This window comes from Argiope bruennichi, chromosome 1 (assembly GCF_947563725.1).
Source record: "Argiope bruennichi chromosome 1, qqArgBrue1.1, whole genome shotgun sequence".
In the NCBI taxonomy this organism is placed as follows: Eukaryota; Metazoa; Arthropoda; class Arachnida; order Araneae; family Araneidae; genus Argiope; species Argiope bruennichi.
The window spans coordinates 84,935,660-84,952,515 of NC_079151.1; the positions used below are offsets into that span (position 1 = coordinate 84,935,660).

The window sequence follows — 16,856 nt, forward strand, 5'->3', positions numbered from 1 at the left end:
TCTTTCAATATTTAATGGATTTAATGAATCCAAAGATCAGCAAAAAATGTTTTATCTCAGTTTAGAGACATACTGATAAAATGGGGAAAATATTTCCTACTTGACTTCTTTCACCTCTTTTTGTTTGTTTAGATAAGGGGAAAATCTTTTTAGAAATAATTTATGTATTTATTTTATGTTTATAACAGTAACTTCAGCTCATCATTGCTTTTCTGCAGGAGATAACTTGTTATATTTTGACATCGTTTAATGACTGTTCATTAAATGAATTATTTAAGAATATTTACTTCAATTAATTTTTGTGCAAAAGTTTAGAACTGTTTAACAATATGCTGGAAAAGATGTGTTTCAATTATTGTGGAAAAATCATATTAGAGATCTCTTGAAAAATTTTAATACAGAATGAAATATTGATTTTTTTAATGAATTCTCTTATTTTAAATTTTAAATAAAAGAACTATGCATTATTATAAGATGCAATATGTTCTGTGTTTAGAAAAATAGGCTTATGTAAGAATGCACATACAAAAATTTTTCTTTTTTTCTTTTCTTTTTTTTTTTAGATAAACTGCTTTAAAGTGCATAATACTTGCAGTAGTTTTTCACTATACACTCTGAATGGTAGAATGCCCAGAAAAAAAATCCTGAATAAAACATTCTAATAGAAATAAAAAGCTGTGAATAGTGCCAGTGATAAAAATACATTGGGCAATGGAATATATTGAATAGATAGAAGATCAGCGAAAACAACCTTAATGGTGATCAATTATCAGTATTTGATATTGATGAGAGGAAATAGTGAAATTTTGTATCGAAAAGGTATATACGGGAAGCAGTGCAGCAGTAGCAAACAACCCTACTCTACGATTTTACAATTTCATATTAAAAAATGCTATGAGTCGATCATGCCATAGAAAGCATTCTAAGTGAAAATGCTAGAGCATTAATACATCCTAAAATTTTAACTTGTATTTTCCATCAAGTTTTTATTCCCTGATAATTTGCCATCATTTTTTAAAATATATTAAATATTGTAATTCACTAAGCAATGAGAAATAAAAGTTCTTTACACAGAAATTATATTATTGATGAAAAGCAGAGATAATTTTACTTTGAAGTTTGAGGTTATCTGATATAGCTACAATAAATACTCAGCATTTATATATGTCATTAATTTGGGAGTGAATGCTGTATGGTATGAAAATCAAACTCTGCTATTTCCATTTCTCAAATATGTCAGGAATTTAAAAAATCCAAATTGTATCTCAATATTTTCTTTTATGCTATATTAAATTGAGACTGGAATCTCTGCAGTTGAGCTATATTAAATTGAGACTGGAATCTCTGCAGTTGAATTATTTTCTAGATACAGCAATTCTGATTAATTCCTGAACACTTTGGAGCCACTTATTCAGAATCATTTCACATCAGTTGAATGGTGGCACTCCATGACATTCATTTATTTTTTTAATCTTATCTTATCAAATTAGAACAATTATTTCAGATTCTACCCCTGTTCCATTCCAGTCCTCTCAGTGAATGCTTTGCTAAATTATATCGTGTATACCTTCCAGTTGTAATCCTTACTTTTGTCTTTCCACTTGCATTCAATAAGCATCTGGTGCAATACAAGTTTATAATTATTGCACACAATAGTGCAAGAAAAACAGGGGAATGAGAGGAAATATCCAATTTTCAGTTTATTGCTATTTCTGACTGACTGTCACAATGATGAAAGGATTTGGTATATTACCACTTAATTGGTATGGATTAAAATGATTGTGAATGTCTATTTAAATGGCACTAGAGTGTCCAAATTCAAGCAAGCATTTTGTATAGTAGTGTGCAAAGCTTAATTTTTGTTCATATAGATGTGAAATTATAGAAAAATGCCTTTGTGATCATTGCAATGAAAAGCCAAATCAGCAGAAAGATGATGCATTTACAAACATCAGGACCTTGACATTAAAGGAGGCATGAGGGTGCCCAGCAAAATACACTTTCTTGGGAACTTAAAAAGGATGAAGGTCATATTTCCTGACATTTGTTGCAATTAAAAGTGATATCATATTTTCAAATGGCTGTAAGAAACCATCAGGATGCCTTTACACAAGATATAATCTTTGGAAAACTGGTGGAAGTCATAATTGGATGAGTTTTGCAAAAAATGTGGAATTGACTAAAGTATTCGTTCACTTGAAAGCATTTTGTTGTAAAGATTCTGTTAGTACAGTTGCGCAAAAAAAAAAAAAAAAAAAAAAACTGTCCAATATTTTCTTATGTTGGCAAAAAAATTATCAAAACCAGACGGTGAGCAATATTGTTTGATGTGCTAACCAGGCAAGGTGTTTCGGTTTACAGTGGCATAATAACTGCACAAATATGGTCTATTCACCCAGCAATCAGAATGCTGCTTACCATTACCAGCAGTACTTTTTATAATAGTGTAATGAACAAATAATATGGACATTTTTTCTATAGAAACATGTCTCCTTTAGTGATGAGAGTCATTTTAATTTCACAAACAATTCTTGATGCCATTGGATGCAAAGAGAAGTCAAGACATGTTTTCATCCCACTAACATCAGAAAAAGAAACTGTTAAAATGGTCCTAGTGTGATTTTATGGTGAGGCATAATGATAAATGGAAAAACAAAGCTCTATATTTTTGACAGAGATTTGGTGGCCATGGTCATAAATCACTGTTGTGATGAAGTTGTTCGCCCTCTTGTGCATCTCCTTTGAGACACTGTTGGTCCAGTCCTTGTATTTAAGAGCAATAATGTATGACCATACATATCTCTTGCTGTTCAAGAGCTTCTGAAAAGTAGGGATATTTGTAGAAAGGATTGGTCAGTTTTCTATCCTGATTTAAATCTGATGAACATATTTGGGATGCTTGGTGATATGATCATATTTTCCAGAGACAAACTGATAGTTGATACAGATATCACTGAGAAATGGGTATTTGTCTCAAGACTTTGCTGAATATTGTTTTTAATATGAACAGATGATGTCATGCAGCTATTGTGTTAAAGGAGATATTTCTTACAAAGGGACATCTGTTTGATGTTCTCATCCTGACATTATTTTGTATAATTTGCATTCTGTTCATTCCACCCCCCTCATACCATTTCATGATTATTCTTTACAAAATAAAAAAGGTATTTAAGTTTTGCACGCTAGTGTAAGTTCTTTTCTGTAATACATTGAATATAGAAATGTTATTAGTTTCTCAAAATCATCGTACAATGCAAGCAATTAGATAAATTAGGACTTGCTGCTATTCGACCTATAATTTCAGCTGCCATGTTCTGCCCAATTTCTTTGTTATGAGTACATTTTTATACTGCTGATCTTTGATGAATTACACATACCTTGCATGCAGGTCTGCTATCTCAAATTTCCACAGCATAATTTGCTTGGAAGTTCTTACTCCTGTTTGTATTACTAATGCAATACAGAATAGTTTATAACAAGTTCTCAAGTAGTATTAGATACCATTGCAATACAAAAACATTTGTATATGTTAGTGCCATCTTATAACATTTGCATATTCTCATATCTGACTAATGTCGTTCATTTTATTATTTTAACTCTTTTTCGGCATTTGATTTCTTATCTAGTCTCATTTTGAGCTGTACTATATCTTTACTTTTAATAAATGATGAATGTGTATTGTGTTGGCATTCTACAGGCCAGATAATCTGACCTAGGAATATGAAACTTAGGGTCCCCCCCCCCTTAAGTTCCAAAAATATTATTGCACAAAAAAGATTTTTACTTCATCTTAAAATTCAAAAAGTTATATTTTCAATGATAACAATGCCTTTACTTAATAAATATTTTTTCTATGTTTAGTAAATTTTAGAAGAATATTTTAAGCATATTTTCCAAAAAGAATCAGAAGAATTTTGATCATATTTTAAATGTGTTACAAATGATAATATAAAGGAGGGGGGGGAATTCTGGAAGATGTTCTCAGATAATCTTAATTTTATTCTGTCTTAGATATTAGAAATTAGATTACATTCTTGAAGCATATTCACAAAATATAAGAGAAATCTGTTGTAAAATGAACAGAACAACATAAGGATTCTGTATATGAATCGTATATCTATTAAAGTTGAAACTTAAAAATATCTTTTTAAAGATTAAAGATTCTAAATTGTTTCTAAGTTTCATATTCCATTAATCCTGGCTAGCTAGCTGATCAGCAAGGCTTTCTTTATAAAAGATCTTTACTTATAATAAAGATAAATGTGTGTGTTTGTTAGTGCTCTACTGCCAGACCATTTCACCTGTATCTTCCAAACGTGGCACATATATGTTTTGAAAGATAAGAATATGCATTTCAAAACAATTTTTTTTAAAAAATTAATTAGAATAAAATGAAATTTTGACATTCTTCCATGATAACTTCAGGAAATATAACAGTACAAAAATGAATTTTATATTTTCTCAAAATTCAAAAAAAGCCTCTTTCAAACAATGCCAATTTTTAATGTATAATTTAACAAATTTTAATAAATTTTTTGTATGAATTTTTAAATCAATTTAAGAAAATATTTTGAGCATATTTAAAACAATGTATTTCACAAAAATAAATTAATGAAATTTAACCTATATGTTATGGTTGCATAAAAATAGCTTTTATCAATCTGTTGTCTTCACACTGACAAAAGGCTCAAATTAAAAGATTAAGTTAATTCTTAATGTAAATGTAAACCTTGAGAAATGAAATTTTTAGTATCTGTCTGTATGAAATAAAATAAATATGAAGCATATTTTCTAGAAAACTAAATGCAACAAAGAAGTTTCTGTGATTCTTAAAATATCTGTGTTATTGAATCAATAATTCTATCTTATTTAAGGCAAGCATAGTTTAACATTCATAATATGTCCATGTTATTTGGGAAAGAATTATTAATTTTGTTGCTATAAGTAATTGGCATCACATTCAATAAGAAATATGGCTTGAATGGAGCAAATAATTATGTTTTATATAGTTTAAGTCAGCAAATGTTCTAATGAATTACAAATTTTATACTTTTATATAATAATAAAGTTTCTTCAGTCCTATGAGCCACATTTAGCTATATTGTAATATTTAAATGAATAAAAAGAAATGTCCACTCTGCTGCAATTAAAGGTGAGCAAATCATGAAAATTTGAATATTTTTATAAAAACATGCGATTTTAGACCAACCACTTTAATGATCTTCTCAAAGAAGATACATCAACAAGTGCTTTTGGAGTTTCCTCTAAAATGATTATTGAAATTATAAAATTGTTGACTTTCCTAATATAGCTGTATTCAAAACTTCTTAGCATGGTCATATTGAAAACATTTTGGGGAGTCAAGAATACTTCACTGAATATCATTCCTTATGACCGAATTACTGTATAAAATTTAGACTTGATATATTTTTTCTGAATTGCATTTATTGACTAAAAAATAAAGTATTTTTGTTTTCATCAATTAAGTCCTTTTGAAAGTAAAATTAAAAACTGAATTTTACGATGAATCAAAGAAATCTTTAGTGAATAATTCTTTGAGATAATACATAAATTATTCTGTAGTGCACATAAGACTTTTATGTCGAACTATTCTGTTTTCTGTATTTATACCTTAAAAATATTTTTTGAGTATTTAATACTAATATAATTAATTTCAATATTAAATATTCAATTTAATTTAAAATAAATTAATAAAAAATATTTAAAAAACATATTTGGTTTCAACAAAAAAACAAAAATGCAAAAGAAAAATTAAATATTTCTTAAATGTGCATTATTATTAATATAATAGGGTATTCATTATTATTCCAAATACTTTTTAAAGTAAAAAGTTGGTATAATTTAACTGTTGTCACTACTTTTTGTTTTTCAGGTGCGTTTTTCAAATCTGTTCTTTTTTCCGTGTGGCAGGAGATAAATAAATGTCATTTCATAAATGTAAACTTAGTATTTTGATATATTGGTTATATAAGAAATCCATGGGAATCAATGAAAAGTATTTTAAATGATGGGGGAATGTTAAAAGATGGTAATTTAAAAGTTGTGCAATACTCTAATTTAGAAAGACTATTTATGCAATTATTTTTAACTGCATATGTGATATTATTAAACATATAGAATTATAAAGCTTGCTTTTGTAAGTATTTGATTTTCCCCCCTTTATTTTTAGACTAGCGTTTATGTGCATAATGCACAAGGTGTAATTACTTCAGAAAGGTCTATTACCACAGAAAGGTCAACTAATCCTGTGAGTATAATAGTTTTATTTTAAATGATCAAATGTTTATCAAACTTGATTGCTGATGCTTTTTAAATATGTTTCTGATATTTTTCTTTCTGAATATATGAAGAAAATTGAGCAAAGGTATTGTAATTGCCAATAAATTTCAAGGCTTAAAAAATATGCATGTTTTTTACATTCTTTTATCGGGAAGTAACGAATTGTTTTTCTAATTTATGTCTTAATAATTTGGAACTTGTGAATTCAAATATGTAAGAAACTAGATAAAGGATATTTGGTATTTGTTTTTTGAATTATAATTATATTCGGTTCTGGAGCAATCTGTGTAGGTAGATTTCTTTTTTGTTTTTACTTTTGTATATGTATTTAATTTAAAATTTATGAGATGTTTATTAAATAATTATTATTTCTTTTATACTAAAAAATAAATTTGTTGTCTTTCTTAAAATTGCAAACAATATTTTCTGTCTTTTTTAGGGTAAGATCATTGATACATTGACATAATATTTACCATTCATATCAGTTCTTGCTTGTTTTTTTTATCAGGAAATTAACTATGCTCTAAAATGGTATAAATGCAAAAAATAATAATAATAGTAATATTTTTTATATGTAAGATTAATAATAATTTATTTTAGAATCCTGAAGGAAATATAGTCATGTTAAAAGGCTATGACATAACTCAGTTTATATTGAATTTGGAGGTTTAAAAATGACTCGCTGGATGTGATTTTCAGATATCATTGTTAGGAATTCATGCAGTGATTATTAGAAAAAAAAAAAAAAAAAAAAAAAAAAAAGACAAAATTTTGTTTTTAAGAATATGAAAATCAAATGAGATTAAATAGGAAGTGGCACCATTGAAATGCTGAGAATGGGAATTTCCTATTTTGAAAATAAACTTGAGTTAAAAAAATAAAGAATTGCTCTGTTTTAAAGCTTAAGATGATAAAGTTATGACAGTTAAATCCCAAAAGACACAGGAAGCTTGCTCAAATGACTTTGAATGAATCAATGAGTATTCAGTATACTCAAATAAATATTCAATATAAGTGGATTTTCAGCCATAAATTTTTTAAAATGTAGATAAATTGAATTTATTACATCTTGTTGTTGACCCCTGATTAACAAATTCCTGTCTATTAATTTTCATGATTTAATGAATTTTTGTTTAATAAAATTAAAGCAAAAATCCCCATTTAATGAAAAATAAACCTGGCATTAACTAATTATTTCAACAGCTGAAAAATAATGTTTATTTGTTTGAGTTAGAAAATACTGATTTCAATAACTAGTATATCCATTTTGTCCAGAACAAAAGAGTAATGAGTAAGTTCTTGCAGATATGTATGTCACAAGCATAGGACAGGAATTTTCTTTCTTATCACTCCCCACTCCACAACACAGAGAACTGAAAGTGTGTTGAAGACAAAAATGTTTTTTGTTAAGTGAATTACTCTACGTTTTATGTGAATTTGACAAGAATGTTATATCACAAAGCAGTGAAATCTCCATCAATATTAGCTACAAGCGTTAAACAAATTGAAAAAGTATGTATGAAATATGGTGAAACTTCATCGAAGATAAGAAAGTGATTGAAAACCATTCCTCTTTTTGTCCTTGAATCTGACCTAACAGAATGGTTCAGCATTGTTTGTGCCAAGAAAAAAATCCATTTATTGGCCTCTGATTTTAACCAAAAAAAAAAAAAAAAGCCTTTAAACTTGTTGAAAAACATAATGTGAAAGACTTTTTTACATGATTGAACTTATGAGAAAAGATACAATTGTCCAAAATCATATGGAGAAAAGGCAAATCTAATGTTGTTGTTGTCTTGTCCAGTAGTGCAATAGGATTAGATCTGTCCAAAAGTGTCTAAAACGGCTTTAGCCACATCAATAACCTCAGTAGAGTAGAGAAGTTGATGCGGTGAATCGAGATGGATCTTGAAGAGCTTTACCATAATGGCTGGGCAATCAAAGATATGGTCGGGGGAGAGTTCAGTATCAATGCAGTGAGGACAACTTCTGTAGCTTCGATGGCTATCGGAAGATATTTTCATTTCCCTGAAGTATTTAGTTCTCAATCTAGCAATGGCAATGGTTGTGGATATAGTACGATCACAATTTAGGGCAGGGATGGAGTGCTTCTGAAAAGAAGCAGGAAGTAGTCTGCAGCTGACTATTGCATCAGCATCAGTCAGGGTCAGGCTGTAAGAAATTTGAGGGTTTTCTAGGGCCAACTTGGCTAGAATATCACCCCTCTCATTACCCTCAATATTGACGTGTGCTGGAATCCATTGGAGAATGCAGGTTCTTTGGGCCTTAAGTATTTCGTTTAAGAGCAGGATGATATCTTGGGTGAGCTGGGAGTTTCCTCTTAATATGGCTTGGAGGGCAGAGCGAGAGTTCAAGAATAATAAAAGTCCATTAGAATTTTGGATAGCTTTGGTGTAGTAGAGATTCAAAGCCTCCTTTATAGCCACCAGCTCACAGGTGTAATTCGAGACAATTTTACCAACAGATATTTTGTGGGATTCAGATTTGTCATTTGCATAGGTCAAAAAGATGCAGGCACCACCCCGGTCAAGACTGGAGTCTGAAGAGCAATCGGTAAAAGCAATGGCCACATTTTGAGTCGAATTTGAGAGCTCATGGATGGTGCGGACACCCTTCTCCCTTATCACTGCAGCTGGTTCTTTTTTCATGCAGGGCTGTAGAAGATTTAAATTTATTTTAGCTCTTGTAAGCTCTCTCTCATGCAGCTCTGGAGAAGATTAGTGTCGATTGGTGAATCATCAGGATGGCAAGCATTCACTAAAGTAATGGTATGCCAAGGGAGAAAGATGTTAATTGCCTAAGCCTAGGTGTTACTATTGACCGATGAAGATGTTGTCTGGGATATCTCTGCAAACTTCACCTCTGGAGTTTTTACCAAGAAAGCAATACCTCCTCCAGAACTAGTGAGCCCATCTTTCCTGATGACTGTATACCCCTTGATTTTTAAGTTTAACCTTTGGGTTCAGTTTAGTTTCCTGTAAGCAGGCAACATGAACATTCTGAGAGTAAAGAATGGAGGCCAACCTTTTCTGTGTACCATTAATATTGAGTGGAAGAATATTCACTGACCGCGTAGCTGATTTCTCGACGTGTCCCTGGACTGCAGAACATGACGCGTCGGCTGACCCCTACGCAGTAGCATTAAGACTGGACAACAATATTGCACTATTCATGGAAGAGGGCGGTTGCCAGAGCCTCTGGGTGGTTGGACTTCTACCTGTTGGTCTGCGGAAGGTATTTTATTTCCCTTCTACCACCCAAAGGAAAAAAATCAATGGAGGCATTCCCCAATCCGCCACCTGGGGACGCGCCCTCTAGGGGTTACAGGCTCCCCCGAGGGGTGAATCTAAAAAAATTGGAGGAAAAAAAGTTGCCCCACTTTATTGAAGAGTACTCACCATCCAACATTTACAATGCAGATGAAACGGAGTGTTTTCTGATTTACAACTGACCATGTGCTTTGCTATAGAAATGAAAAATGTTTTGGTGGGGGGAGGGGCAGCAAAATGATAATTAAAGTTTTTGCTTGCAGCTAATGCTGATGGAACTGAGAAGTTCAAGACATTTGTGACACTAATGGCAGCAAAACTATTATATTTTTAAAAAAATCAATATTGTGTTTTTCTCTGCAAGCTGCACATGTGTACTTCTGCCACTGGACCTCTATATCTTTCATTCTGTAAAAGTTAATTACAAAAGGTTGCTTATGAGAAGAATCATGGCATCGTTGGATGAGTATGTGGAGGAGGGGGAGGGGGGGGGGAATACAAAATTAATGTTTTTGCTCTTTGTTTTGTGATACAATGTTGTGACCAAGTTTCTAAAAATATAGGAAAAAAAGGCTTTTAGAGTGTAGAATTTCAGGCCCACAAATGGAAAGTAACGGAAATGATAAAGTCATCTTCCCATTTGACCGTCAGGAGAAGTCATAGAAAGAAGTCATTTCTGGGATAAATTTTAGTTTTTTTTTCACATGCGAGATGGGCTGTCTAATTGTGCAACTAAGTTAATGGAATTTTTGATTTATTGGAACCAGTTAATAGTAATCGTGAGGTAGGAATCTATAATAACACTCCTATTAAAACTGTTACATTTTTAATGCTTTACATGGTTTGGAAACTATGAAAACATACCTAATGCAGTGAAATGTGAATGATGGAGTATTTTCTCTCCATTAAGTTGAAAAGAAAAAATTTTCTGATCAGAAAAGTTTTTAAACATTACTTGGTAAATATTTAAAATTTTTTAACTATGAATATTTTTGTGTTGTTGCTAATTAGGACTGTTCTATAAGATAAGCGCAAATTTTTATTTTGGACACAGATGTTATGAATAACTTTCCAGTTTAATAAATAAAATTTTCTGTCCTGATGAAGTCATTAAATTGGGCGTCCAACTGAATAGATATAACTTGTGTGCTAGATGAAATGCTTATTGTTTATAAAAAGTAATCATAGCTATTTTTATGAACAATAACTGATTTGAATATTATTAAATTTATCAGCATACATGAATATAAAATAATAAAATGGTTTGTTAAGAAATAAAATATCAAGAAGTATTTCCCTGCAGTAATGTTAGAAGTCTTAAATTTTGCAAATAAACATTTGTCATGTTGTCAACATTTTGTATTACAATTGAATATGTCTTAAAAATTTGGTTTTAAAAATATAGTATTCATATCCTATATTAGCCATTCAAAACAGTACAGATGAAAAATTAAAGTAAAGACATCTCTCATCAGAAGGGAGAAGAAGAATTTAAGATATTGAATAATCAAAAAAATTTGTCATTACTCAAAATGTTTGGGGGAAAAAAAAAAAAATGCAACAGATAGTTGAAACTTAGTTTTAGAATTTAAAATTTCATATGGATGTTGCATTTCAATTGGGAATGGACTCCACATTTTGAGACAATACTGATTTTAAAAACAAGTAATGCTGCATTTTTAAAAAATTCATCATTGCTTTTTAAATATACTTCTATGCTTTGTTTTGGAGTTAATTCAGTTTACATTGCAAACTGATTTTACTTAGGTGCAGCTTATGTGACTGTAATTCTCATCAAATAAAACTAATTTCTGTTTAGTAAACACTATTTTATTTTCGGGCACATTTTTTTTTTTTTTTTTGTGCCCCTTCAGGTGGACTATTACAGATTAGGACACCTCTCACAATTGGGTGCCACGTCTAGGTCACAGAATCGTTCTTACACTAAACTTTTTGATACAATTAACAAAAGCTTCTTACTCAACAGATACACCATCTATTGGCGTGAAGCTGTAATATTCTCCCCATCTTGAAACCCCAGGGTTTCAAGAGATTACAATGTTCAATAACATAAACAATATTACAACTTTTACACAAATCTAGTAAAAAACACACATAATAATAAATATCTTTAAGAAATAACAAATTAAAAAATTAAATATTGTGAATTAATTATGTTCTGTAGGCAATACACAAATTTTAGAACTGGCTCTTTTACAAGTACTAGACTGCGTTTTAATCTTAACAACATGCATTTTCTTATCATCACTAAAATAAATTTTAACTATCCTACCCATAGCAAATTGTCTTTTGCAAATTTAGCAAATCGTCTTCGAGTAATAACACTGAATCTCCTAATTTTATATTATTTTTGTCAAACATCCATTTAGATCTCTGTTGTAATTGACTTAAATAATTACAATGCCAAAATTTCTACATACATTGTACAAGTCTAGTTACCTTTTGCCATCTCTTGAGATGACTTTCTTTTAAATTTGTCAAATCAGGCTCATTTAAAGAGGTTAAAGACCTATTTACTAAGAAATGTGCTGGAGTAAGAATCGCAAAATCATCCTCGTTAGCTGACAAGGGACAAAGTGGTTAAGAATTCAAAATTCCCTCAATTTGCACAATTACCATTAAGAACTCTTCCTAAGTTAAGTTTATTCCCTTAACTCTTTTTAGATGGTATTTAAATGGCTTTATAGCTGCCTCCCAAAGACTGACAAAGTGTGGGGATCTTGGTGGAATAAATTTCCACTCAATGCCTTCTGCAGCTAAATAGCCTGCCAGCTTTTTATCTGGTTGTCTAACCATTTCATGAAGTTTTTTAATTTCTTTATTAGCTCCTACAAAATTCTTAACATTATCTGAAAACAATTTCGCACATTTACCTCTTCGAGCCATGAACCATTTTAAAGTCACTATAAAGAAAAAAGAAGCCAAATCTGAAACAATTTCTATATGAACAGCTTTAAAACAAAAACATACAAAAATACAAATTTTCCTTAAAGCACCTTTATGCTAAGCCTTATTCTTAATATAAAATGGCCCAGCACAATTAAAAGCAAAATCTGGAGACACTCTTTCCTTGGGCAAATTGCTCATGATTTGAGTAGGTGCAATTGTTGGGATTTGAAACAAATGATACATTGATAAACGATTTTTCTGCAGCTATTACGCCCATTTAGGGGCCAAAATTTTTCTCTAACAAGATAGAGCAAAGAAGAAGCACCAACATGTAAATATTTATTATGAAAATGTTCTATTATAATTAGAGTTAACCTATGGCCTCTTGGCAAAATTATCTGATGCTTTTTATTAAAACTAAAATTACTATTATCCAACCATCCTCCAACTTTTAACAATCCTTTAGAATTGAAGAAAGGATTCAAAGTTTTTAATTTACTACCAGGAGGCACACAGTGGTGTTTTTGGAGACTACTGACGTCTTTAGTAAACTCTTGTATTTGGACATTTTTAATTAAAAATGTCTCTGCGTAGTTCAACTCATCACAGAATCGTTCTGGCACTAAACTTTTTGATACAATAACAATTAACAAAAACTTCTTACTCGACAGATACACCATCTATCAGCGTGAAGCTGTAACAGTGACCTAGTGGTAAGGTCAGAGCTTTGAGACTAAAGGTTTCAAAATTCTTCTATCAAACATCTATCATGTATGCTGGACTGGTGTATTTTGAATTTAAAGTATAGAGTGAAGATCCATTTGCTGCATGAATTGTTTTGAGAAGTTCAGGTTTACTTTCATCATTTATGATTCAAAATTATGAGCTTCATTGCAAAATAGTCCTTGTATTGTTTGAAAATGGGTAGTTATTATAGCTAAATTAAAAAAAAAAAAAAAAAAAAAGAAAAGAAAAAAACTGACAGCTTAACTAACTTTACTTTGCTTCATTAGTTTAATGCTGCATTCACTTCAACTTTTCATCAAAGAAAGCTATATAGCATGCAATAAAGAATTTTTTTAAAAATAATGATTATTATTTTTTATTTTATTTATTTTTTATTAACAGGGGCCTTCTGGTTCTCAAACTGTGACAAGTTTTACACACCATAAGAAAGCTGAGATTAAGCGTGTTGCTGCAGCACCTGGTTGGTCCCCGTTGGATGATCCAACTCCAGGCCCATCCTCTCGTTCCCAATCTTCAAAGACCAAGCGCCGTTAAAACTGATAATTTTGCACTAATTTTTATATTTTTATCTTAATTGAATTTGTCATTCTCATAAACTATCATTGCATTTTTAAGTATTTTCTTCAATTTGTAAATTAGGAAATATACAATGCTAAAAGTGTTAATTTTTTAAAGCATATTATAAATCATATATTTTCATTATTTTATTTGTTATACAACATTTAGTTATCATCAACATTAGTTAGTTTAGTTATCATTAATTATCATATAGTTTTTGCTCTCTCTTTGAAGAATAGGAATGATTAAAAATTTATATTCAATTAACACTTTTAATCAGTGTATGTTATATATATATATGTCAAAAGCAATCATTTTTTACTACATATTTGATCTATTATTTTATCATAATAATGCTCCTTGCATTGTTTTGAAAAATCTGATTATTTGAATTAAGTATGTAAATTTGAATCATATAAATGTTTTGTTTCATTCTGCAGTTCTTATTTTAAAGACATTTGTGCATTATAATTAATTTTTGAGATTTAATATAAAGTTATAACCTAAAGTCCTACAAATTTCAAATTAAAAAAAAAAACACTGTAATTTTAAAATGTATTTGATTGTTTCAATAGTAGTATTGACTGAATATGTCTAAATTGAATCAAATATTGGAAAGTTATTCATATTAATCTAGATCATGCAGAACATACAAATGTAGAGTAGCTTTATTTATCAAACCTATAAAAATACCATTAAATTGATTTTTTTCTTTCTTATTTTCTCTTTGTGTTAAAATATTTTGGTAAGAATTCAATCATAGCATATGCTCATGGAAAGAAACTCCTTTAAATTAATTTTAGTTAGCATCCATATTTTTTTTTTAATTATACGATTTTATTATTTGTTGTTATTATTATTATATATGCGATTCAGAATAGAAGTTTTTAAACGAATTTTTGTGAATATTTTGTTTAAATGTTACTGAGTTGAATGAATGTGGTAGAATTTCTATGTAATTGCAATTCATTATTGAACCATCTTCATCGGCATTACTTGTGACATTTGTATTGTTGTAGAAGTTTTTATTATGTTTTGCAAAATAGCTTTACTTAATTATGTATAATACTTTGTCTTGCTATTTGTATTATATTGTTTTATTTGACTATCATAATATTATAAATTTCATATAAGTTATTAATTTTTTATTCATTGGTTGGGTTGCATAATAATTAAAATAGATAAGAAAAGCTAAATAATAAAAATACAGTAAAAATATTTAGAAATAATAAAATAGTCAAAATTCGAAAGAAAAAGTAAATAATTATTCTTTAAACTGACTGCTCACATAATTATATTGTTTGATTTTCTACTATATTAATTCTATATTCGCATTTTCTCATTTAATTGTGTCATTTTACAGAAACTGAAAAATGTTTTATCCCAATTAAAATGTGACATTCTGACAAATTTCAGTTTTGTGTGCATAATTACATGCAATATATATCTTGTATTAATCAAAATTAATAAGAGAACTATTAGTAATTTAAGGAAATAAGATTGCTAGAATTGATAAGTTTGGCAGTAAAATATTTTGTGATCTGCTATTTTAAGTTTGTCAGAATGTCACAAGATGCATTTCAGATGCAAAAACAAATCTGAAATGAGCATGTCTGTATATATAATATATATATATAAACCTTTGTAACTTTTGTTTGTATGTCTTTTGTAACTTAGCAAAGAAAGAGGGTAGTAAAGTACACATTTTTTAAAATCTAATAATCATTTTAGTAATCATTTTATAATGTTTACACATTTATGCATTAAGCATTCATTTATGTGTTTATTCAATTAATATAAAATAATCCAACTAAGTGTGAACTTTTTTCCCTCAAGTTGTTCAATTTTGACATAATTGGAATAATGTTGGGAATATGGAATTGGATAATGCGATAACATACCAACTCCAAATTAACATTTTGAGATAGTTATTTGGAAATCAATACAGAATAAAATTTCTAAAGTCACATTATCAAAGGTAGTTATTAAAATTTAATGGTTTCAAATTAATTATTACCAAAAATTAACTATTGTATTATTAATTATCTGCTGTGCAATGGATAACGGTTAATTTGATTTTTAGACGGTAAATAATATGCACAGTTTTTGACAGAAAATCAGAATTGTATAAAATAGTTGTTGCATCTAATTGCAAAACTCTGTTCAGTTGTCAATCCGAGACATGGAATTTCAGACCTATGACACAACCTTTGTATACATTTGTAATTTGACACATTTGCTGCTGTGATACATGCCTGTGATTCCCACTATCTGTCTTATAAGGTCATAATTCCTTTCCCACTTCTTTGCCATAATTATAGTACAAAAGTGACCTTTGAATTAGATAGCAAGTGTGAATCGTGAGTGATCATGTAGTAGGCAATGTGTTTTAAGTTATTTGAGAATGCACTTTGTAAAAGTTATTGCAAATCTTTTAACAAGCATAATAATTTTGCATTTAATCTGTAATGTTGAAAGGAAATAAAGATCTTGATCCAGTTATGCTGCATTTCTTGTGGTCTTCTGAAACAAATTTGTGATTGTTTCTTTAAACAAAATTTAACGAACCCTTATTTTCAAATCATGAACAGTTTATAATTTTAATCAGAAATAAATCTACCAATTTTAATAACACCATGTAAGTTTTTCTTGTATTTTGATTATGGTGGTATTATGGTTATGATTTGTATTTTCTCATAGCATTTTTTTCTTCTATTGTGTAATTTTCTTTACTGATGGAATATTATTGATTTAAGTTTTTAAAAAAAATTAAGAAAATAAAGGATTTTACTTTTCCTGTCAGATTTGTAAGTCTGAAAATGGCATGTTTTCAAAATGGCTGATTGAAATGAATCAAAGATTATTTGTACATAAAAAAGAATACTGTTAGCCTCTTAACTGCCATGTCCTTACACCTAAGCTAGGATTTGATGGTTTTTCAAACCTGGTTTTAAAAAAACAGGTTTTTTTAAAGTAAATTTGTTACATTTGAAAACCGGTTTTTAAATTAAGAAAACAGATTTTTTAAAAATACCTGAATATTTCTTATCT

General features: G+C 29.4%; 1 protein-coding gene across 4 annotated transcripts in view; it reads left to right on the plus strand.

Annotated features, from left to right (window-relative positions):
* LOC129980738 (MYND-type zinc finger-containing chromatin reader Zmynd8-like) overlaps positions 1–16,303 on the plus strand; it is a 78,640-nt gene extending 62,337 nt beyond the window's left edge. For all 4 annotated transcript variants that reach the window (XM_056091122.1, XM_056091134.1, XM_056091128.1 and 1 more), the window contains 2 exons: positions 6,191–6,268; positions 13,629–16,303. In XM_056091122.1, coding sequence (XP_055947097.1) covers positions 6,191–6,268; positions 13,629–13,781 — 231 coding nt within the window. In that variant the 3' untranslated portion in view covers positions 13,782–16,303. The remainder of the gene's footprint in view (positions 1–6,190; positions 6,269–13,628) is intronic.
* Positions 16,304–16,856: the final 553 nt, after the last annotated feature.